This window comes from Thamnophis elegans, chromosome 8 (assembly GCF_009769535.1).
Source record: "Thamnophis elegans isolate rThaEle1 chromosome 8, rThaEle1.pri, whole genome shotgun sequence".
Lineage (NCBI taxonomy): Eukaryota > Metazoa > Chordata > Lepidosauria > Squamata > Colubridae > Thamnophis > Thamnophis elegans.
In genome coordinates, this window is record NC_045548.1 from 46,932,206 (window position 1) to 46,956,741 (window position 24,536).

Here is a 24,536-nt window from a genome sequence, read left to right on the forward strand (position 1 = left end):
ATAAGTTTTATCAATGAATTCTATATTTCAATCACAAATTTTCTTCTGGTTATGAAGCAGAATTGATTTTTTGGACCACAGGATCATAAAACAAGATGTGGTGTATTAGATACACCTTCTTTATATAAGTAAAGCTGCCAATATAAAGTAGTCTCACAATTAACTGCATTTATGTTATATGTGTATATCTACGGAGTTTACATTTCGTTAGGAAGGACTGATAGTTTTTTAAATAAAATAATTGCTAATTTTTGAATCTTGTATTGCCTGCGTGGTGGAAGCAACCACATTTCCAAAGGTAAGCATCAGCTGCTTTCTTTGTTAAAGAACAAAACACCCCTATCTAAATGATGGTAGATTCATGGGGAGCTAAGTTTGGAAGGAACCAAAGGGTTGCTTCTTCCAGTGATTTACACTTGAAAGCAGTGTACAGCAAAAGGATACTTTTTCACCTTGAAATCTTAGAGAAAGAGAAGGAGTGAGTATTGACTTGGAAAAATGATAAAGAGGGTGGGGGATAATTTTATTCTCTACATATTTAGATGCAAAAGCTACATTTACATCTAAGATACATTGATTAGAACCACTTTTTGTTCTTCACATACTGTATATCAGTAACCTGTGATGCGGTGTTATAAATGTCAAATGCATCCAATATAAGATATATTAAAAGCATATAGAAAATATAAATATTAAAAGCCACATATTAAAAAAGGAAGTGGTGAAAAATATAATCTTTTATTAAGTTAAAGCCCAAAATTTATGGGAATTAAGAGAAATGCTTATGAACAAATATGCAAATATTTCTATGACATTTGTTAAAAAAATCAGAAACTGATGTATAAAAAAAGAATACACACCAAAGATTTTCAAAACAGAAAGAGAAATTGTCAAAAAGTATTAAGAGAAAGTATATGCGGGAAGTGGAGAGAAAACCAACTACCAATATATAATGCCATCTGATCGTTTATTTCTTTAAGGCATTTTCATTCCACTCTTCATCTAAAAATGCCCCCAGAGCAATTTTAATCAAATTAATGAAATAGAAGATTATTCACCCACAGGCTTATAAACAAAAAAAATGTATGATATCAAAGGGGGAAAAATGAAGACAGACCAAATAGCCAAGCTCACTCACTAGATTTATTAAATTGTAAGTTAAATTGTAGTACTTACCAGGACTGTTTGCGCTATAATTCAGAGAAAAAGGAACTTGATAAAACTGAATCTTTAGGGGGGCTTATAACAATGGCCTTGCTTCCCATCCCCTTTTCCCTTGCTGCATAATTTCTGAGTGTCATCTCTTTCAATTCTGCTACATTGGGCAGAAATTCAGAGAAGGCCTCTCCCAAAAACCATCAAAGACAAATTCATAAGAGAGAGAGACTGTGATAGTTCAGGTATATTGACCCCCAGTTGCACAGGGATTTATAGTTTATAAGCAGCATTGTGCATTGTGTTCATATATAGAACAATATGCAGTGGAATTGTTTTAACAAGGAATCACAGGAGAGCAATCATTCCCAGATATCAATCACACATTTTGAACCAGCTGAGATTCTTTTCAAAGTCTGTTCTATTACTGAGCTTTTCACAGGACTCCAATGTGTCATTATAGTCAGACACAACAGAACAAGCGGACAGAAGGCACAATAATTTTATCTGTGCAAATGTATTTCTGGCTAAGGCTGCCAGTTTGGTGTAGCAGTTAAGGCACAAGCTAGAAATTGAAAGACCATCAGTTCTAGTCCCACTTTAGGAATGAAGCCAGCTGGCTGACTTTGGCCTGTCACGCTGTCTCAATCCTAGGAAGAAGGCAGTGTGGCAAAATCTTGCCAAGAAAACTTCAGGCAGTCTCCAGGAATCAACACCCAGCTTGAAGACACCCCCCCCCCCCAATTTGGACATCAACCTTATCTGAGCATCAATGTTCAAGGCTTTGACTTCAAGTAGAATATGACTCAATCCACTCAGTCTGAATTTCTTCCTGTATCTGACTTTGAATTAACCAGTGAACCATCACATTTTTGTCTATTTGTCTACTGACATCAAACATGACTTTGGTTCAGAAACCTAATATCTTCAGCCTTATTGTGATGGTGTTAAATACCATCAAAGACCAGCTGGAATCCTGAGAGCCACAAGAGCCTGCAATTTTGCACTCTTTAACCACCACTTTCTGATATTATCTGCCAGAAAAGGACCAGAGCATCTGCAAGCAGGTTTTCCAAGTCCCAACTCAATAAATGTAGAAGGATAATCCAGACAAACTATATTTTCTGTTGTGACTTCTTTTTTCTGCAATCCTGCATATCAAATCTCCCCAACCTATTAGTCTCTACAAATGCTGAAAATCCAGGGAGTTTGTTGTGTATTGAAGAAAGTCCTCGCTGTTACGAATGACAGCTCGGAAGCAGCCAGGCGCGTCTTAGCCAATCAGATGCGCCTGTCAGTTGCCGAACTGTCATCCGCGCGAGCTGTAACACGAGCCTGCTGCCTGCTGTATAAAAGGCAAGCCGTTTAACAGTTAACTGCCTTGTTAGAGCAATCACCTTGCTGATTGCTACATTGTTTCAGCTGCTTCTGCTGCCGCCTAGCCGGCTTTCAATTGTTACATTGTTGCGAGTTTTGTTACAATCCTTCAGCTACTGAATAAACGGTTACAGTGTTTAAAAGAACCTGCCTGGTTTTTCAGTTATAATACTGGCGACGAGGATGGGATCCGTAACCTGAAGAAAATCAACTGCAATTTTGTTCTCTCAGTTGTTTAGAGTTCTCCTCACCGTCATGGCTGGTATGCCTACTTTTGCACCTTTTGGAGTCGGAGGTGAGACTTGGGAAGCATTCCTGGAAAGGTTTGAGTGCTTTCTGATCGCAAATAACCGCCAGGGTTATTCTCAAGTGCGAAAGTGTGGATTTTTCCTTACAGCTTGCGGTCCGGAAATGTTTGCCACCCCAAGGTCTTTTGCCGCCCCAAGAGCGGCTTATGACCTCTCCTGGCAAGAGCTCACAGATGGGCTTCAGGCTTACTATGCCCCTACCCCCTCCCAAATAGCAAGACGTTTTGCTTACCGCAGGCGCGTCCAAAAGCCTGCAGAGAATGTCAACCAGTTTTTGCAAGCTTTAAGAGTTGCTGCAGCACAGTGCGATTTTCCTGAGTTAGAGGCTAACCTTGCAGAACAATTTGTCTGTGGATTAAAAGACATTTTCCTCAGACGCCGGCTTTTGGGCAAGCCTAAAGTCACATTAGTTTATGCCATAGATGAGGCTCGCGCTGCGGAGTTGGCAGATTCGTCATCCAGCGAGATAGAACGTTACCTCGCGCAGATGACAGTTGCTGGCAGTTTACCAACGGGTCAAGCCTCAACGGCCTTGGTCCCTCCTCCACTACAACAGCCAACGTACATCACCAATTTAATTGATGAGCTTGCCCCTCTTCCAGACTATTTACTTAATTTACAGGTGGACAGGATTGGGGCACAGCCCCGCAGACAGCAACCGCGTCAGCAGCAGTCTATCAGCCGTCCACTTTCCAATTCAAATGCCTGTTTTAGCTGCGGTGGTCCGCATGCCAGGGCTTCCTGCCCCTTTAAGGCTGCAGAGTGCCGCCGTTGCGGGAAAAAAGGACATTTGGCCAAAGTTTGTAGAGCTGCTCAGCCTGTTACAGCTGCATCGTCTGCTCCTCCACCTCCTTATGGGACAGCTGCTTCAAACAGGAGTCCTAAGCCCCGCGCGTCTGCTCAGCGACAGGATGATTGCTTCAACGTCAAGCAAGCTGGCCTGCCGCTTCCTGATGTCTCCATCAATTCTTCCTCAGAGGGTACGAACAAGATAATTGTCACTCCATTGATCGAAGGTCAACCTTGCAACATGGAAGTAGACTCTGGAGCTTCCAAATCCTTGTTATCTTGGGACAAATTTTCTCTTTTGTGCCCCCATGTTAAACGCTGTCACCTTTCTCCTCCTGACTCTATCCTAAAGGACTATCAGGGGTCTAGCATTTCTATTGTTGGTTCCTATAATGTCAGAGTTTCTTATGGGCAGCATTGTACAACTTTGCCTGTTTTAATTGTTCTTAAGCCCTTGCCATCCATTCTAGGTTCAGTCCACTGGGTCTCTCAATACATGGAATTCATTCCATGACAGACACTTCTGCTGATGTGGCATTAGTTTTGTCAGATTACGCTGACATTTTTGATGGCCAGCTGGGCCGGTACAAGGGTAACCCTATCTCTCTCAACTTGGATCCCCAGGTTGCTCCCATCAGACTGAAGGCCCGCAGGGTGCCTTTTGCTTTAAGGCCCAAGGTTGAAGCCGAGCTCGACAAGCTCGTGGCACAGGGCATACTGGAGCCTGTCGACCATTCACCGTGGGAGACCCCAATTGTCATTCCGGTGAAGCCCGACGGCTCCATTAGGGTCTGTGCCGACTACAAATCCACCATCAACCTCGCCTTGCAAGCAAACCCATATCCAGTCCCTGTTGTACAACATCTGCTCCATTCCCTGGGGCAGGGTTGTATTTTTGCCAAACTGGATATGGCGCAAGCCTACCAGCAGCTTCCTGTGGATGACGATGCGGCGGCTGCCCAAACCATCGTCACCCACCGGGGGGCTTTCCGTTGTCGCCGCCTACAATTCGGCATATCCGTTGCCCCGGGGATTTTCCAGAGTCTCATGGAGCGGTTGCTCCATGGGCTCCCTGGAGTGGTACCATATTTTGATGACGTCCTGATCGCTGCAAACAGCCGATCAGACCTCATCAAAGTTCTAAGGAAAGTCCTCGACCGTTTCAGGGGCGCGGGACTTAAATTGAAACGCAGCAAGTGTTTCTTTGCTGTTCCCCAAGTGGAATTTCTGGGCTTCACAATTGACGCCCAGGGAATTCACCCTACCCCTTCAAAATTGGCAGCTATCAGGGACGCACCTGCTCCAACTTCCAAGGCGCAGCTACAATAGTTCCTGGGGCTTTTAAATTTTTATGCACCTTTCATTCCACACAAGGCATCACTGGCCGAGCCCCTGCATCGGTTGCTTGACCGATCAGCGCCTTGGCAATGGGGCAGCCGCGAAGCACAAGCGTTCGCAGCTGTCAAATCCCTGCTGACGTCAGATGCAGTCTTAGTCCAATACAGTGACAAGATGCCTCTGACTCTAGCGTGTGATGCCTCGCCCGTGGGTTTGGGAGCCGTTCTGAGCCATGTCCTGCCCAATGGTTCAGAAGCTCCCATAGCTTTTTACTCCCGGACACTGTCATCAGCAGAGAGGAATTACAGCCAAATTGACAAGGAGGCTCTAGCTGCAGTGTCAGGAATTAAAAAATTCCATGATTACTTATACGGGCGGCATTTCACCTTGTTCACAGACCATAAGCCACTCCTTGGGCTTTTGGCAGGTGATAAGCCGACCCCTCCTATTCTATCCCCAAGGATGACCCGATGGACGGAATTCTTAGCGGCGTACTCCTATGCCTTACGATACCGTCCGGGCAAGCAGATAGGGCATGCAGATGCCCTGAGTCGCTGCCCACTTCCATTGAAGGAAGTCAAACCAGTTCCTTGCCTTTCAGTTTTGGCAATTGCAGAGCTAGAATTGCCTTTGTCTGCTACAGACATAGCAGCCCACTCTCGGTCTGACCCTACTTTGGCAAAACTTCTTAATTGGGTCCTGAGAGGTTGGCCTTCTGGTACATTACCACCTCAATTCAAACATTTTAAAAACAGACAAGCAGAGCTTTCAATTCATTCCGGCTGCCTGTTGTGGGGTGACCGTGTGGTCATCCCAACGGTCCTGCAACAACAGATTTTGCAACGCCTTCATGAAAGTCATCCTGGGGTCAGTAGAATGAAAGCTCTTGCTCGCAGTTTTGTTTGGTGGCCAGGGTTAGATGCCGACATTGAAGCCTGGGTTGCCAAATGTGAGACATGCCAACAGTCCCGGCCTTCTCCTCCTTCCTCTCCCTCCCGGGAATGGGAGATGCCTCGAGGGCCTTGGTCTAGGTTACATATTGATTTCGCTGGTCCATTCCATGGGCAGGTTTTCCTTATAGTTGTGGATGCGTACTCTCGATGGGTGGAAGTATTGCTAATGCACTCCACCACATCTGACAGCACTGTGCGAGCTTTGCGACGGTTGTTCGCAACCCATGGGTTGCCAGACACAGTGGTGTCTGACAACGGCCCGCAATTTACAGCCACAACTTTTCAAACTTTCCTGGCTGAACTAGGGGTACGACATGCGCTGGTTGCCCCTTACCACCCGGCAAGCAATGGCCGAGCGGAAAGGGCGGTTAGATCGGCCAAGGAGGCTTTGGGCCGGCTAAACCGTGGTGACTGGCAGGCTAGGGTGGATGCTTACTTATTGGCACAGCATTCCACACCTTGCCCACTGACACAGAAGAGCCCCGCGGAGATGTTGATGGGCAGGCGCCTGCGGACCACCCTGGATAGATTGCATCCCGTCTATTCAGGAATTCAGTCTGGCAACCTGGGGCCTCCAACCCCATCCCGTTCTTTCCAACTGGGGGATCTAGTTTGGGCTAGAAATTATGGAGGGGACTTGAGATGGGTTCCAGCAGTTATATTGCAAATAACAGGACCCGTTTCCTATAGGGTTAACTTATCCGATGGATCCTCATGGCGAAGACACCTGGATCAATTGAGGAAACGGAAGACAGCAGCCGTAGCTTCTCAAGCGGATGTTCAAGGGTTTCAACCGCAAGTTCAACAAAATCTAGCCTGTGTAAATGCTCCTCCCATTCCAAGGGTTCCAGATCCTTATATACATAGCCCAAACCCCTCAGAGGCAGACTACCAGCCTCATGCCCATCCAGCATCATCTGCCACCATGTCTCATCCACACAGTTCACCTCTTAGTTGTGCAATTCCTCCACAATTACCACAAGGACATCGTTGCCAGGATCCGCCTGCAATAGAATTAAGGCGGTCTGAGCGAATCCGTCGTTCCCCTGCTTATTTAAAAGACTACGCGTGCTTGCGCACAGCTGGGGGGGGAAGAAGTGTTGTGTATTGAAGAAAGTCCTCGCTGTTACGAATGACAGCTCGGAAGCAGCCAGGCGCGTCTTAGCCAATCAGATGCGCCTGTCAGTTGCCGAGCTGTCATCCGCGCGAGCTATAACACGAGCCTGCTGCCTGCTGTATAAAAGGCAAGCCGTTTAACAGTTAACTGCCTTGTTAGAGCAATCACCTTGCTGATTGCTACATTGTTTCAGCTGCTTCTGCTGCCGCCTAGCCGGCTTTCAATTGTTACATTGTTGCGAGTTTTGTTACAATCCTTCAGCTACTGAATAAACGGTTACAGTGTTTAAAAGAACCTGCCTGGTTTTTCAGTTATAATAGAGTTGTAATCTAGAAATTAACAGGTAGGAGTAAACTATTGTACAGGACTACTGAGAAATAAATTATTGCTTTCAGTGAGGCTTTCTGGAATAGAAAAAAGAAAAAAAATCAGAATTAGCAATGTGTCTGAACATATTGTACAAGTGATCTGCCAATGACTTCGACTATTCATGTTATAAGAACTGACCTTTGATTAAGAATATTATTGGAATTAATCCAATCACGTTTTAGTATACTTTTTGGAATGCCAACTCCAATCTGGATTTTTAACATTGTGCTCCATAATGACACATGTAACTATAATTATCACTGTAACAACTGTCCTATCTCTCTTAGGGAAACTTTATTATGAAATTGTATGTTTCTCATGGATAAGATGTTTGTAGAACTTATCTAATCATCTATATAAAACGTTCATAATCAAGCACGAGTTTTGAATTACTGATTATTAATGAACAACTACTTACCTAACTATTCTTCAGTCATGAGGTTTAATTGATCTGGAAGTGTTCCTTTGGTGAGGAGGTGACAAATGTCCTTTTGAAAGAGATACTCAGGGCCAAATTGTAACATGTCAATCTTAGAACTGTCAATTGCTGCTTAATTTGATTTTCTCAGATGGTATGCTGAGAAGTAACCTTGATTTTTATTAGTTTGTTTTGAGTTTTATATCATGATCCATATACATGATTAAATGTAATAAGAACACAGGATAATTAGCACACAAAGACCTTTCATTGATAATGTTGGAATGCTTTCTGATAGCGTTCTTATCAACCAACTAGTTTTTTTTAACAAAACATTGTTATGTACTGCATATATATTCTTCATTTTAAAGTAGTATAATGCAAAAATTTTCCAAGAAAGGGCAGTTATTGTAGTTTGTATTCTGTGGTAGTTAGAGTTTTATATATTGTATTATTATTATGCTGTACACACTTTTTGTCAGCAAGTCACTGTTTCTTTTTTTGTGTAGAGCAAGGTGGTAATGAGTTTGTTGGTTGAAGCCAGAATCATTCCAATTCAAAATTAAGCAGGATTTTTTGTCCATAATCAAGCTTTTGGGTTAAGATGATTCCAGTACTCTTACTTAATAAGTACTGGTAGCTCACTCAATATTATATTAGATGAAATAAATGGACAAATGAAAGACTGAAAAATATTTTTATGCTCATTGGATAGTTAATACTTGTTTGATTAACAACTTCAGATATCTGAGACTCTTTTTTTTCTTTGAACAAGGTTCAGAATACCATGTTAACTATTAATGAGATGCAATGAATTAGTTTTACAGCTCTTTAAGGAGACTGTATTCTACAGAAAGTACATTGCCAAGTAGTGAATTGCTTAGTCTTTGGGCATTGTAATCTGTTGATAAATACTCACAGAAAATGGCACTGGGATTCTGATTTCAGGATCTAGTTGTAGATGCATATTGTAAGTGTATATTTATAGAATAGATGTACTAACAATGAAGGAAACCCGTTACTTTTTTTTAAAGAAAATGTTAAAATAAGAGCCTTTTTGTCCTAAGTTTATTTGAACAAATACTTATTTTTTCTTTTGAGAGGGAAAGGTCTCGCACTCTTTTCCTTTCTCTTCTAGGTAAAACCTAGAGTAACCATGGAAATAGAAGCATTTATAGTACATCTCCACACAAGTAGGATCCAGATATTTAAACCACTCACATTTCTTATGGTGGTATTGTGAAGCTGCTGCTATGTAACAAACGTTTTACGGGCTGTGACTGAGAACGGTTCCATGTTTTTGCAACTTACAAACTCAATGATAAACACAGGGTTGCGTAGGTGTGTGTAAAAGTTTGTAAAGGTGTATAATAAAAAAGGGGAAAGCTTGAAGTAGAATAAGAAATGCTGAATTAGTATGATAACTCCACCCATTGTGCTATGTTATGCAATGACAGTTAATATTTTGATTATCAGTCACTGAGGCCAAGGGAAAACAAGTGTCCACTGCATTTTCTGTACTGGAGAAACGGACGTTTTTCAGATTCATGTACAGTAATGAGAGTCTCAGACCCAATTCTGAACATGGATATGGCAAATTACTCTGAAGTCTTAGATCCAAGTTATGCTAATTTAGAATTTGAAACCATACAGGTGTTGTACAATGGCAATGGTGAGTTTGAATTATTGCATTTATGAATGGATGAGGAAGTAAAGGAGACCGGGTAATTCAGATGATGGGTTTAAAAAGTATTTTTGTCAAAATGTTTTTTTATTTAGATTTTGTTTAATATTCCTGAGTAAATGTATGCTAACAAATTAATAGAGCTTTGATTGTTGAAAGGTTTATAAGATATAACCTATCAATAAATCCTACCAATAATGGATTAATCCTATTTATGTAATTGGTAAGACTTTTATACAATTGACTTACATTTTGGGAACTGTATTAGATGAATATGAGAGCTATGTAAGATATTCATCTGTAATGAACCTTCTAGGAAATAATAAAACAAAACATACAGTAAAAATAATTTATTGAAATAATTTGATAAATTTACATATTATAGGAATCAAAAAACCCTACCAGTATAATATATCTATCATGTGGATGGAGGCCACTCTTTCCTAGCATTAGAGACTTTTCTGAAGATTTAAGTCTTTGCATAAGTGTTCAAAGTAGGGTAATTTAAGCCTAGTCATTCTTGCCTTGGGTAAGAACTTTGAAGTGAGTGATTTAATGCTTTTGTCCATTTGTTTTGTTGGCTGTCACCGGGATTCTCAAGTATATTTCCAACCGGGAGATTATGGCAATACTTTTCCTATCTTCTTTCTTCAAAGCCCAATTTTGCTGCTATAGAATGTCACAAGGAATACCACTTCTTGCATGATTCTGATCACAGATTATGTCTCCTCTTGCAAGTGCTAATTTGTAGCTGATTTCTTGACTGCTTGTTTCATAACTTTTGATAGTTGATCTTAAAAGGCAGAAGGTATTCCCCATTTTGATATCTTCATTGTTAATTATAAGGCTTGGTGTTCTAACTGTTGCCATTAGTTTGATATTTTATTTAATATTAGCCCCATTTTTCACTTGCTCCTTAACTTTTATTAGTAGAATTTGCAGAAATTTTACCTAGTGAGGTAGTGTTATCAACATAGTGCAGATCATTGATGTTTATTCTTCCATTATTAAAATCATGCCCATCTTCCAATTCAAATTCCTTCAGTATATGTTCATTGTATAGTTTGAACAACTGTGGGGAGAATATGCAGCTTTGTCACGTTCCTTTGGCAACCTGAGCAAATCTGTTTCATCATGTTCTGTCCAAAATGTGGCTTCCAGACCTGTATATAGGTTTCCTATGAAGATAATAATAAGATGTTCTGGGATTCTCATTTTTCTGACAACATTCCACAGCTTCTTGTTTTTTTCTAAGTCCTCTCTGAAACTATTAAGTTCCTTTTTTGAGGTTTTGTGTTTTCTTGGCTTTGGCTTTCATTCTTGGCAATTTCATGTTCTGATATCCAATTTGCTTTCTTCTCTTTCTTCATTTATGGCAGTGTCTTATGTCTTTTTTAGTCTCTTAATGATTTTATAAATCTTGCTTAGTCTGTTAATAACTTTTTAAAGTTAAACCCATAATTTCTATTGTTTTCTATCAATGAAGTTCCAAATTTCAGAACAATTCCTGATATTTTCTTTGAAAAATGGTAAGTTCAAGATCATATGAAAACTGACTGGCTTTATTCTTTAGTTTAACTTGGAACTTACACATGAGCAATTCATTGTCTGTTCCAGAGTCAGTACCTGACTGTGTCTTTGATGCTATTATTGTCTCCTGCACCTCCTTTTAGCAACAATACAATCAATTTGATTTCCATGTACTACAGCTGGTGTTATCCATGTGTAAAGGCATTATTTTGGTTGTTGGCTATGAAGAAATCATTGGAGTGGCAGAAATTGTGAAGTTAGTCTCCTGATTCATTTTGGTTTCCTAAGCTATGCAATCCAACTACATTTTACACTTTCATGCTCCAACTTTGGTATTCAGTCTCCAATCACAAGCAGCACATCATGGTTGCACGTTTGGTCAATTTAACATTGAACTTGATCATTAACCTCCTCTTTTTCTGCATCGGTGGTTGGCGCATTTGGAGCTTAAACTTGAATGATTGTCATATTAAAGGGTTGTCCACAAGTCGAATCAATATTATTTGGCCATTGATTGCTTTGTAGACAAGTAGTGTTCTTACTATACCCTTTCTAATTATAAAATCAACTTTGTTTCTTCTTTGTTTTTCACGTCTTAAGTAATAAACAGTGTGATTTTCTGACTGAAAGTGTCTGATCTCAGCCTGTCTCAATTCACTGATGCCTAAGATATCAATTTGTAGTTGTTTCATTTCATCTTTCACTGTGTTGAGCATTCGTGCTTCTTACATTCTATGATCCTACTTGTAATTCTATCTATGCAGCTTTGGCATTTCTTTCCCCATATGCCACCATCAGCAACTAGACAAACTGAAAGCTTTAATCTAGATACATCATAAACACCATTCGATCTCTGATAGATCCTTGTTTCTTCCTCGGTAGCATGTCAAGTGCCAGCCAACTGAGAGACCCATCATCTGGCACTACATCATCAGTCATTTTATATTTTCCGTTCATATGATTTTCTTGGTAAAATATAAGAATGAGTTACCATTGCCTTCTCCCATGCAGTATAATTTAATGTTTTTGCCATTGTTACTGATCATCTGTCCATAGAATCTTTCTATGTTACTGTTGCCCTGGATAGGTTTTTGTGCACTTTTGCTGGGCAGCTGGAACGACCCCTACATGGGAATATATAGCATACACAGCCAAAGTTCTTCATGCATTCCTCACATAAGCACCCACCCCATTATGATGAAGTAGCACAGCAGGATTTAGGGTGATGGAATTAAAGGCTACTCTGGAAAATATTCTTATGTCTGTTTAGATTTGATATATTTAACAGGCTGTAAAGTCCTATTTCTAGATTTCCAGTATGCAAACAATAGTCATTTATTAACCATGGTAAATCTTTGCAATTAGTTGAGATAATTTCTTGCTATTTGATTAGAGTAACTTTTAACTTTAGTTGGATTTGAATTGTAAATGTCTATATTTATTTTTTCCTTCCAATGCAATCATGACTGAGTCAGATATAAAGCAGATTAGGCAGATATGGCTGTAAGAGGAGACAAAAAAAGAACAAATGTTTGATTGAATTACTTTGTTATTCAGTAATGTTAGTTGGAACTTAATAATAATAACAGTAGACTTATACCGCTTCATAGGCCTTTCAGGCCTCTCTAAGCGGTTTACAGAGTCAGCATATTGCCCCCAACAACAATCCGGGTCCTCATTTTACCCACCTCGGAAGGATGGAAGGCTGAGTCAACCCTGAGCCGGTGAGATATGAACCGCTGAACTGCTGATCTAGCAGTCAGCCTGCAGTGCTGCATTTAACCACTGCGCCACCTTGGCTCCCTAAATAGTAACTTAAATAGTATTGTTGCACTTTTTAAAAAGGATAATTCTGTATTTCAAAATTAAGTAGCAAAATAAAAATAGAGTTGACCTTTCATTATCATGGTCAATAGTAACAGAGAAAATGTGTTCTGGTTATTTTGAATGGTGCACTCATTTTATTTATTTAAATATACCCATATTTCACATATATTTGACTTGCTGATTAACCAAATGAAAGAGATTTAACAAGAGATTGGAAGAATGAACAAAATTGTGGGCAGAATTAGAGATAAGCAACTCAAGCAATGTATTTTCCACTTACATTAATATAGTTTGATTAGTTATAAACTATTATAAACTAAATTTAGTATAAGATCAACATAATTCCAATGTAAATATTAATATGTGTACTGGAAACAAAAGTTTAGAAAATAGACATTGCAATACTTGAGACAACAAAATAAAAGATAAACAACAGGACAAATACAAAATACAAAGACCTGCAAATAGAGTAGAATACCTGTCACAAAAGAAAGCAAAGGTAAGTACAATAGTAAAAGGTACCTTGGTCTAAAAACATCTGCAGTACTGCCCTAGACAAATCTGGTGTGTAATCTGCAGGCCTTCCGGCACTCACAATACCTGAGCAAGTGGCATCTGTGGCCAGGAGAACCTTTGCTCAGTTTCAGGTTGTGTGTCACTTATATCCTTTCCTAGATGGAGAAGCTCTCTTTTAAATCTCCCATGGATTACTCTGGTAATCTCCCAGATGGATTACTCCAATGTGATTCACATGGGGTTACTCTTGAAGAGTATTTGGAAACTGCAACTGATGCAGAAAGCAGCACTGCAAATGTTTTGGGTATCCCTAGGATAGTGCATTTAATACTCTGCTATGTGAATTGCATTGGGTGCCAGTTTGCTTTCAAGTCCAATTCAAGGTGTTGATAATCACCTTTAAAGCTCATTCAGGACATGGGACCAGTATACCTGAGAAACCATCTTGTCCTAATTACATATACTTGTCCCATCCAATCAAGCAGGAGGGCATGCTATCAGTTTCAACTGGTGGGATCTAGGATAAGGGCCTTCTCACCTGATGCACTGTCTTATGGAACATTTTACTTCCAGAGGTGAGGTGAATCCTCACTCTTCTTTCGTTTTTTAACATAAGAGCATCAAGACTTTGCTTTGCCAATTAGCATGGAGGTCTGAAAGTATAATTCTCTGGGGATGGCTGGTACCCTAGAGTTACTCCTGCTGCTTTGTTAACCTCCTAGTCTTTTTAACTCATTTATCTTCACTTGTAGGTTTTGACCTGTTTTTAACTCTGTTTTTAAGCTAAACTTTTATTCATTTTTCCTGTGTATGATTCAATTATGCTATTGTAAACTGCTCAGAATCACTAAGTTGAGACAGATAGTGTATAAATTTAATAAATTTTAATAAAACAAAATAAATTCTAAGAGCAAATTAAAAAAGATGAGCTGTAAAATCTTCAGGATGGTAACATTTAACCCCATGCTGTGTTTCTCTTTCTTCCCTAGTCAGTGTTCATCTTCTAATTGTAGACTTTGTTCTTCTCCTTCCTCAGGCAGTTGCTCAGCAGAACCTTTCAACATGAACAGTACTGACAATGTGATTAGTGGCATTTGTGCAATATGCGGGGACCGAGCAACTGGCAAGCATTATGGTGCCTCTAGTTGTGATGGATGCAAAGGTTTCTTCCGGCGTAGCATACGAAAGAGCCATGTTTACAGCTGCAGGTGAGAGCAATATAACTGCTAAGGACTTCTTATTTCTCTGTGTTATGTTGACATATTTCTATTCTATCTTTCCTCCAAACCCAGAATGGAGCATATGGTGAAGAAAAAAGTAATATTGGAAGTGAGGGCACAATAACACAGTTGTGTATGAAAGGTACCAACCTCAGTCCCTGGTATCTATAATTAAAAATATTTGATTTGGGAGCTCATACAAAAATAACATAAATTCTAACTTAAAATCTGAAATTAAGCCATTATTACTAAAACTGGTAAAGCCAAAGAGCTTCAGAGTCTTTCAGGAAAGCTTTCTAGAGAAATTCTGGCTTTCATCATACATATCTTGGAATAATTCTAGAAAGTGGGTACAGAAATGATTGCATACCAGGCCCAAGCAACCAGAGCCACACCTAAACAATTTTATTGACTTCTCCCTAGGTTACAAGAATCTCTTCCAATTGCTTTCCTTTTTGTGGGAATGAGAAGGTAAAGCTTCCTGGATCTTGGGTGAAATCAAGCTTTTGTCACTTGTAGCAATGTTTCCAAATTAGATCCTTGCTTGACCCTTCTTTCAACCCAGCTGGCAGGTTCCCAATGAGAATGAATGGATATTGTTGCATAGAACATGCAAAGATAAATAAGGTAATCATATGATCTGAAGTATTGAGTCTTTCGAGGTCAACTAGCACTTTGAACTAAGCCTCAAAATATGCTGGTTGTTGAACAGGTTTGTCATTGGTGTTATAAATTTTAATTTATTAATTATATTTCCTGCTTTTCCATTGCAAAGAATGCTCAAGGGCATCACACATAAAGCAGATTGCAGTAATTATGTCATGATAAGCAAGTCATAAATGTCAAAGTCCAGTTTTCACAGAAGAGCCATAAGTGAAAAAATACTCAAAACTGGTAAAAGCACTGCTAATACATATACATCCAAAAGAGGTATTGACTTGAAGATCACTTCAAAGTTCATTTAGCAAAACCACAACATTGTTCAAGATATATTATATGGATTGTGTTTGGTGCTTACTAAAGTATTTAAAATGTGATTAAACTGGAAAAAAAGATAAGCAAAAGTCTTCATGGATTTGTACCATAGAGGATACCTAGAATTTATGTCTTTAACTTGACACATAGATAGATATATTAAGACTCATATTATCTGGAAATTGTGAGAGTTGTAATGCCTACACATTTGGGTAAAAACAGATTGGGAAAGGCTGCCAGGTTAGCATTAATATGTTTAACAAATGCCAGTTTTTTCCTTTTCTGAATTGGATATACTGTATATATTTGGCTGCAGGAGGAAAGGTGGTCTTCTAGTCCAATCCCCTGTTTAGGCAGGAAATCCTATACCATTTCAGACAAATGGTTGTCCAATCTTTTCTTTAAAACTTCCAGTGTTGGAGTATTCACAATTTCTGGAGGCAAATCTTTCCACTGATTAATTGTTCTGACTGTCAGGAAATTTCTTTTTAGTTCTAGGTTGCTTCTCTCCTTGATTAGTTTCTGTCCATTGCTTCTTGTCCTGCCCTTAAGTGCTTTGGAAAATAGTTTGACTCCCTGTTTTTTGTGGCAACCCCTGAGATATGTTAATATTAAACTCCACTCCAATTTTATTCCAATTTCCAATGTTAAACTCCATTCCATTTTATTCCCAAGTAGCACTTAATATAGATTTTGATCTTCAGAAATTATTCCTCTGCCAGCTTTCACTACTTCTTGTTGCCTTACTGTGCTTGTTGCCTTACTGTGAGTCCCTTGTTTTATTTTTTTAGTTCTCCTATCTCTGTTATTTTTTCCCCCTCAAGTATGACTAGATCTGTGCTACAAAGTGCCCTCTGGCATTTTGTTTTATCTTTTTCTCCTTTTTTGAGAAGGTTGACTAGGATTGCTGCCGAGGTTAAAATGCATTTTTGCCTCCACTATTACTATTGTAGATTCAGGTCTTCTTTTCAAGATATTTGTTATCTTGAATTTCTGGCTCAAGTAGTCACAATTTGTATGTGTTGCTGTGGAAAATGGTGAGTCTTTTGCACACATCTTTTGAGATTTCATTTATGGTGAATCAAGGATTATGTATGTGCCTCGTTTTACTGGCTCATTTAAAACACAATAGCTCATCTTTTTATACCACTCCTTACTCAAAATGATGCTCTAATGGTATTCAGTAGATAAAGCCCCATCTCACTCTCTCTCTGATCAGGATATATTCCTGTCTCTTTTATTATTTAAAGAAACTGCTTTGCTTTTCCCCATTGTTCTTACATGAGTTTATAACAGTGTCCTAGTATGAAATAATGATGTCAGGACAGGTAGCCTCAATGTGTCTCTGGCTTGAAATATTTGTTAATTCTGACGAGAGTCTCATTGACAGATTAATTCATTAATTTGCTCAAAAGATATATTTATCAATTGCTATTAATAAAGATAAATGGACCTTTTCTGATCAAAAGCAATATCTCTTGGATCCAGATCGTGGTACACATAATATGGAGAGACGATGCTTTAATCTTTTGAGTGGCTATTTTATAGAAGCATCATTTTGACCACTTGGAAACTAACAGCTAAAGTAGATAAGCCTTTATTTTGATCTAACAGGACTCATTTCTTTTGTTTTTTTGCTCCTGATCATATTCAACAGCAGGAACAGATCAAAGGGAGACCAAAAGAGTTATCCTAAGCATTCGTGAAACCGAGAGTGGAATTTATATGCCTTGCTTTCAGTAGATGATGAATAACCTAATGGGATTTTACTTGCCCATCAGAAGGAATTATTCCTGTTAGAAGAATGGCAAAGAGAAATGTTTCAAGTCTGATTAAAGAAAAAATAGTGGCGAAGGTTGAGAGTCAAAGACATTGTTTTGACAGTGCCCATTAATTGTTTCATTTGTGCTAATCAGCATCCTCCTGTACTTGTACTCTAATATATTTACCCTTGATTCTGTCCAACAGATTTAGCCGGCAATGTATTGTTGATAAGGACAAGAGAAATCAGTGCAGATACTGTCGCTTAAAAAAGTGCTTTCGTGCTGGGATGAAGAAGGAAGGTAATTAAAAAAAAATATCAGGAAATAAAATATGTAAGAATATGTACTAAACATTGATATATCTTAGCTTGAAGAGGGATTTTTTTAAAAAAATAGAAGTTTAACTATATCTTTTATACATTGCATTGTTATGCAATTTTTGTTAAAAATGTAAAAAAATTGTGTGGTAATTTCAAACATATATAAACATAAGATTCAATGTATCATAAGACCAAAATGCTTTTTCCAAAGCTTTGTAAAATAAATAGTAGTGAGAGAGAAACCTATTGTGATTTCATAGATTAAATGCTGAATTTAGATAGAAGATTTGAATTAATAGAGTCTCAGGAAATATCCTTTTAGATGAATTTTAGTGTGGCACTTCTTTTGGCTTCAGCTTTTCACATAAAAATTGAGAAACGTAATGGTAATTTATCAATTATGGTATGAATCATGCTATATTATTATTAATATTACTCTTACTTCTTTATAAAACATATTGGTTGTTAATACTTGTATAAATTATACAAGATCTAAAGAATGATTGATGGAACTAGATGTGAATAGTAAAACTATGCATAGAGAACCTTGCCATCTCATACATGAAAGAGAACTGTGTGGTTTGGTAGTACTAGTGGTAGTAGTAAATATTACACTTAGATAAGTAAAATATGTGTTTTACTGAATTATGAGCCACAGTGGCGCAGTGGTTAGAATGCAGTATGGCAGGCTACTTTTGCTGCCTGCCGTCTGCCTGCAATTTGGCAGTTCAAATTTCACCAGGCTCAAGGTTGACTCAGCCTTCCATCCTTCTGAGGTGGGTAAAATGAGGACCCAAATTGTTGGGGGCAATATGCTGACTCTGTAAGCTACTTAGAGTGCTGTAAAGCACTATGAAGCAGTATATAAGTCTAAGTTTATTTCAGCATGTAGAAGTCAAAGTAGGATTATGTGGCAAGATTGAAATCTGTGACCATAGACTGGATCACTGGGGTGAGAGGCTTGGTCCTCTGGCTAATCATATTTCTGAGTATTTACTGTACTTAGAAGTTTTTCCTAAAAATGAATGGCTGAATGAGGAAAAGTATACAAGAAGGTATTAAAGAGAATTGTGCAACAGATCTTGCTAAAGGCTCAACTCAGTGTCTCTTCACAGAGGCCTGTGAAAAGATAATTGCTAACAGTTTATCTTAATCTAGGAAAAACAATCCACAGTGGATTGATGGAAATTTCTTATTTTCTAAAATATAAAAGTGAGAAATTTCTTCCATGTTTGTTTCATGTCTATATAGACTGGCGTTCTTATAGCTGTATCAGACATTATGAAGATCACAGTTTTTCTCTCTGGAGTTTACCTTCTGCCCAGGCAACATTACAGGATTATCTGGTCATTTCAGAGATTACTGAAATCTCTCTGCCAAGAATCTGATAATGTCCGGCATAAAACATCAGGACCATATGTAAAGGTCCAGTTAATTAATCATGCCTCTTCACAAGAAGCACTGTCTTGGCATTAGAAAAGGGTCAAAGGATTTCAAGAAAGGTTGGACATAGTCCATTTGTGGCTATGTAGAGATTGTAGGCTTTGACTTTGCCTCAGGTTCTGCTACTTTTCTTACAGATGATGTTGTTAGTGTGCCAGGTTCTTTAAAGAAATATATACATGATTTCATGATCACCCGATTACTTTTGAAAAATAATAATGAACCCCTTCTCTATTTTCATGTAGTCTGAAAATATTTCTGGGGATTTTTAAAAAATTCTCAGACAAATTACTTGAGGTATTATTGTGCAAACCATCCGTTTTGATATTGAAGAACAATTTAGGTTTGACAATTCATTGCAAAATGGCTTTTCTCCAAAACACTTGCCTTAAAAGTAATTAAGAAGAGCCTCTGAAAGTGCAACTGGGAAGCCTTACAGGCAAAAAAGCTATTTAATATCACCTGACACCCCCAATTCTCACCAGATTGGAGCAAATCATTAATTCAGCTGCTTTACAGCCAACAGGGAAATATTTTATTCAGTCATTCGACTTATAAGGCCACCTCACCCATATAACAGTTATGGGCTATGAGCACTCCCCCCCACTTTAATAGCAGAAGAAGCTAGAAGGGAAGTTTTGAACAACAAACAAGAGGAAACTGGTTCAACGGTTTCTAGTTGTAGCCACAGAGCCTGTTTTTCATTAAATAAACAAACAAATAAAATTTTGGGGAGGGAAGAAAGAAATGACTATCCATGCCAGCTGCTCTTTGTATACAAGTCTAAAATTTAACCCTATTAGTAATTGAGTTGAGGAACATTTTGGATAAAGAGGAAGCTTATACATTTGCATCATAAACAAATACAAATCCCATCTGTTCTGAATTCTGTTTGGAAAAGTTACATTGTGGTTTATTTTCAAATCTAAATGAAATAGCAATACCAAAGCCATTAGTAAACTAAGAGTAATAACATTTAAATTTCTTTTTCAATTGCCATTGACATATTCAAAATAGAAATGTTGTCAGCTCAGTTTCAGATTATTTCTAGAAAACTGTTTAGTTTACTTATTCTGAGATGGTGCATGAGAGGCAGGGAGGACAGCAATACTTTATTGCTTAATTTCATATAGTGAAACCTATGCTTGCTTTTTTAGAAATAAGTTCCATTGAGTTCAAGGACACATACTGCCAAATACACATTCAAAATCACCTTGCCAAATGCCACCTTGCCTCTCCTCCAGATATGTGGATCTTCATTTCCATCATCCCCAGCCAGCATACATTGCTGAAACATCTTTGTAACACCCTGTTGTAGAAAGGCTGAAGTATAGAACAGCAACATCATTGTTTTCTTAAAGAATTTCAGATCTGTAAAAAGAAATTATCATGACAGTCTTCCAAATAGTCTCTGGACCACATTTTGCAATCTTTATTGTTCATCAGGACCTGATGCTGTACAATGGCTATTTGAGATTTAATCATCCGAAAACTTCAGTTATAGAATGCTCTTGATGGTTTCTTGATATTCCCATGACTCTATTGTTCTTCATCTCTTCCCTCTTTGCCTATCAATGTCTTCCCTACCCTTTATGACGGAAGGTTAACTTGAAAACTTGCCTAGGATGTGATGTGATGTACCATATGAAATTGAAGAAATTTAAGGGAGAAAAACTTTCCTGGTCATGAAGAATTATATCAGTGAATTCTATGCTTGTCTTTCATATTCTTTCCAGATTTCATATTTTAACAGCACTTCATGCTACAAATATTATTTCATGAAACACACACACATACAACAACACTTTCAAGATGAATGACATGCAAGCTAAGTATTTATTACTGGGAAACTTAAAAATTACATTTTCCTCCCCACACAGCCTTTCTATTTAGCTTGGCAAATCAAAACAGGTGAGGATATCTCTGGTATAATTTTATGTTTAAAGCTTTTAACTTCATTTTGTTGTTCAGGTGCTGAGTTAAGGAATGAGAAAGATAGCATTTCTCCAGTTAAAAAAAAAAACTAGGACATCATTCTTGATTCATGTCTGCATGATCATTTATCATTTAGTGTTTATCACTGTATGACGTTTCTTATTATGACCTTAATAAAAGGCCCATCAGAGAATGTCCTTGGCTAAGAATCTAGTGTGTCTTCACCATAAAGTGTGTTCATTCTTCATATAAATTGTGAATACTGTATAGTAAGCTGAACACATTTTTTATTGAAGCATTGGTGCTGCTTACAACTTCTTGGATGCAGATTGCTTCACTAAAAAGCACAAATAGATAACTGGAAATAAAATCACTGCTCATACAAAATGTGATAAGGTTCTGTATGAACTAAAAAGATACCTTTACTGGAACTATGCTTTTCTACCCTTGATATGCCCTTATACATAAACTCCTCCGTGGTGGGTGGGAAATGTAGCCTTATTCCTTTTAATGGATATTCCTTGCTGCAGTTTCAGCCTCTTCCTGTATATTTTTATATGATTATGGTCTCAAAAGTGCTTTTTCAAAAGGCAGCTGGACTGTTTTTTCTTGAGGAAGAGGAACAAATCATTTCATTTCTCATCCAAGAAACTTCATCAGTTGGTGGGGAGGGAGGGATGGAGGATAGGTACTGACAATTGAGATTGGCTGCTAGTGGTGGAAGGATAGATTCTGATTGGATGGTGGTGGTGGGAAAGGGACGGATTGTATTTCTTGCAATTAACTGGTCCATTCATGTTCTCTGTGAGAGCTCTTGAGGCCATCTTTGCCCTCTGGGTGTAATTGGTTGTGGAATGTTCTTGGCACTTTGGCAAAAGCTGCATTGTAGACTGGAGATAGATGGTGTTTTATCCCTCCCCCTCTGTTGAAGGAGGGCTGCTCAATGCAATGTTAACATAAATGGTCTATTTTACACCTCTTTCAAACTAATGATCCTCTCTATCCAAAATGTGGACTTTGCAGTCTTCAAAAGAGTGACTGTTGTCTTTTAAATGCAAATGGACGGCTAAATCTTGTCCTGATGGGTTTGATCTCCTATGTTGTGCCATGCACTTGTGAAGTGGCTTTGTTTCACCAATGTACAGATATGCACATGTCTCACAGCATTGTATTGCAAATATCACATTGCTCAATTTTTGTCTAGGTATTTTATCCTTGAAGTGGACAAACTTCATGAAATGCTATAGAGGAATACAAAAGTCCACAAAATAAATTGATCCCACAGCAAAAAAAAAAGTGAATGAAACTTATGCAAAGTCTTTCTTCTCTTTGCTGTAAAGAATCTAGAATGTCTTCAGGAAAAGGAGTCTGATGGTCACGAGAACTGAAAGGGAGGAAGGAATTGCCACCTTACCTGCTTTTTCTTAGGATAAATCCTGCATTATGTTTTAAATACTGAATTTAAATGTCTTAAAAATATTTTGAGAAAACCTGAATTTCATGTATCATTTCTAACATGTCATATGTGTTTAGTTAAGCTAGTTTGGGAAATGATGGAAAAATCTGTCATAAATGGTGAAAGTGGAAAGATTATATTGTGTACTGTATAGGAACAATGCAATCTGTTTCTCAGACTTCCTTCAGCTCTTGGCTTTCAACATGCTTTTATTTTTCTACATACCATGTTCTACCCACAAGCATGTAGGACTTCACAATAGTTTCTTGTAGTTATCCATCCTCCCTCCTTGATTAAAAAAAAATTAGCCAACATACTCTTGATGTACTGAGATATTTTTTTTAGTGGGGATCATTTTAGTTTTCTTGCTCTTTATTACAATATTTCTTTTCTCTGGAAAAAAATGGAATTTCTGCTGATACTTTTTTCTCTCTGTGTGTATATATGTCTGTGTCTGTTTGTGTATGCATGCACACATGAGGTAGAACACTCTAGAAATACAGATATATTTTTCATACATCTCTAGTAGTCACATAAAAGATGTATTTCAGCAAGTACAATTTGTCATCACAGGAAATTTAGTCTTCTAAATTTCTAAAGGTGAAACAGCCTTCTTTTGCTTGCACCCAATAGTTCTGTCTCTTGTGCCATGTGAGCTCCAGTTACTTGTCCCTCCTTCTGCCAGCCTAGCAGTTCCAAAGCATGTAAAATGCAAGTAGAAAAATGGGGACCACCTTTGGTGGGAAGGTTAACAGTGTTCCATGTGCCTTTGGCATTTAGTCATGCTGGTCACGTGACCACGGAGATGTCTTTGGACAACACTGGTTCTTCGACTTTAAAAAGGAGATGAGCACTCCATCCTAGAGTCAGGAATAACTAGCACATATGAGTGAGGCGGGCCTTTACCTTTACCTTCAATAGTTCTATATTGATTATGTAAGGGCCAGAATTCTTAAAGTATCCTATCAGTTTGATAACCTATAAAATCACATGGCTAGACTTTTTAAATGTTATAGAACACAGAAAAAGAAGATATGCTGGCTATTTAATATTTCAGTCTATGTTTCGGTGTTCTATGATTTCCTTGCAAATATCTTGGAGTTTTATGATAAAAAAATATTTACATGAGCCATTCAACATTAAATTTGGATAATAAAGAAAAACCAATGAATGAATCAACATTACAATAGCCACACAAAAATAGCTTTAAAATTTTCAGTTGAAAACACAGAGAAATATCCATTAGAGTAAATACTCTTAAATGTTGAAAACAAACAGCTAGGTTAATTATCATTGGAATAAAAAAAAGATAAAGAAGTCATTGCTGACAATAGGGGGTAGAGCTCATCTCCATTTCAAGGCCATTAAGCCAGCATTGTTTGAAGACATTTCTGCAGTCATGTGACCAGAATAAAGTCATGGAGCGCTGTTACTTTCCCACCAAAGTACTTATTTATCTACTTGCATTTATATGCTTTCAAACTGCTAGGTTGGCAGGAGGTGGGGTGAAAATGGAAGCTCACTCTGCCACTTGGCGCTTGGGTCTTGAACCAGGGCTGCCAGATTTCCAGCCGATTCCCAGCATCTTAATCACTGAGCCACCATGTCATCTTTTATTGGACTATAATTAGGTGCTACAACCAAATTATCCCATATCCCAACAAGTGTATTTCTGTTTGCAGACAGGCAATATCAGACATTCCTTAGCAACATGAATACAGATAAAAGCAAATCCTGGGTAGTGTCTCAATTCCTCTGGGGCAACATGTGGTATTCAGCAGGTTCTGACCAGTTCCGGAGAACCAGTAGCAGAAATTTTGAGTGCTTTGGAGAACCGGTAAATACCATCTCTGACTGGCTCCACCCCATCTATTGTCTGCCTCCTGAGTCCCAGCTGTTTGGGGGGAGAATGTGGATTTTGCAGTAATCTTCCCCAGGAGTGTGGTGGACATGGAGATTTTACAGTATCTTTCCCATGCCACGCCATGCCATCCCCACCAAACCACGCTCCAGAACTGATAGTAAATTTTTTTGAATCCCACC

General features: G+C 38.4%; 1 protein-coding gene across 5 annotated transcripts in view; it reads left to right on the forward strand.

The window, feature by feature from the left end:
* The window catches only part of HNF4G (hepatocyte nuclear factor 4 gamma), a 70,623-nt gene that overhangs the window by 34,274 nt on the left and 11,813 nt on the right, over nucleotides 1-24,536 (forward strand). For 3 of the 5 annotated variants that reach the window (XM_032222783.1, XM_032222785.1, XM_032222782.1), the window contains 3 exons: nucleotides 14,418-14,589; nucleotides 15,025-15,072; nucleotides 17,545-17,639. In XM_032222783.1, the coding sequence (XP_032078674.1) occupies nucleotides 14,444-14,589; nucleotides 15,025-15,072; nucleotides 17,545-17,639 (289 nt within the window). In that variant the 5' untranslated portion in view covers nucleotides 14,418-14,443. The other 2 variants (XM_032222784.1, XM_032222786.1) reach the window with 2 other exon arrangements.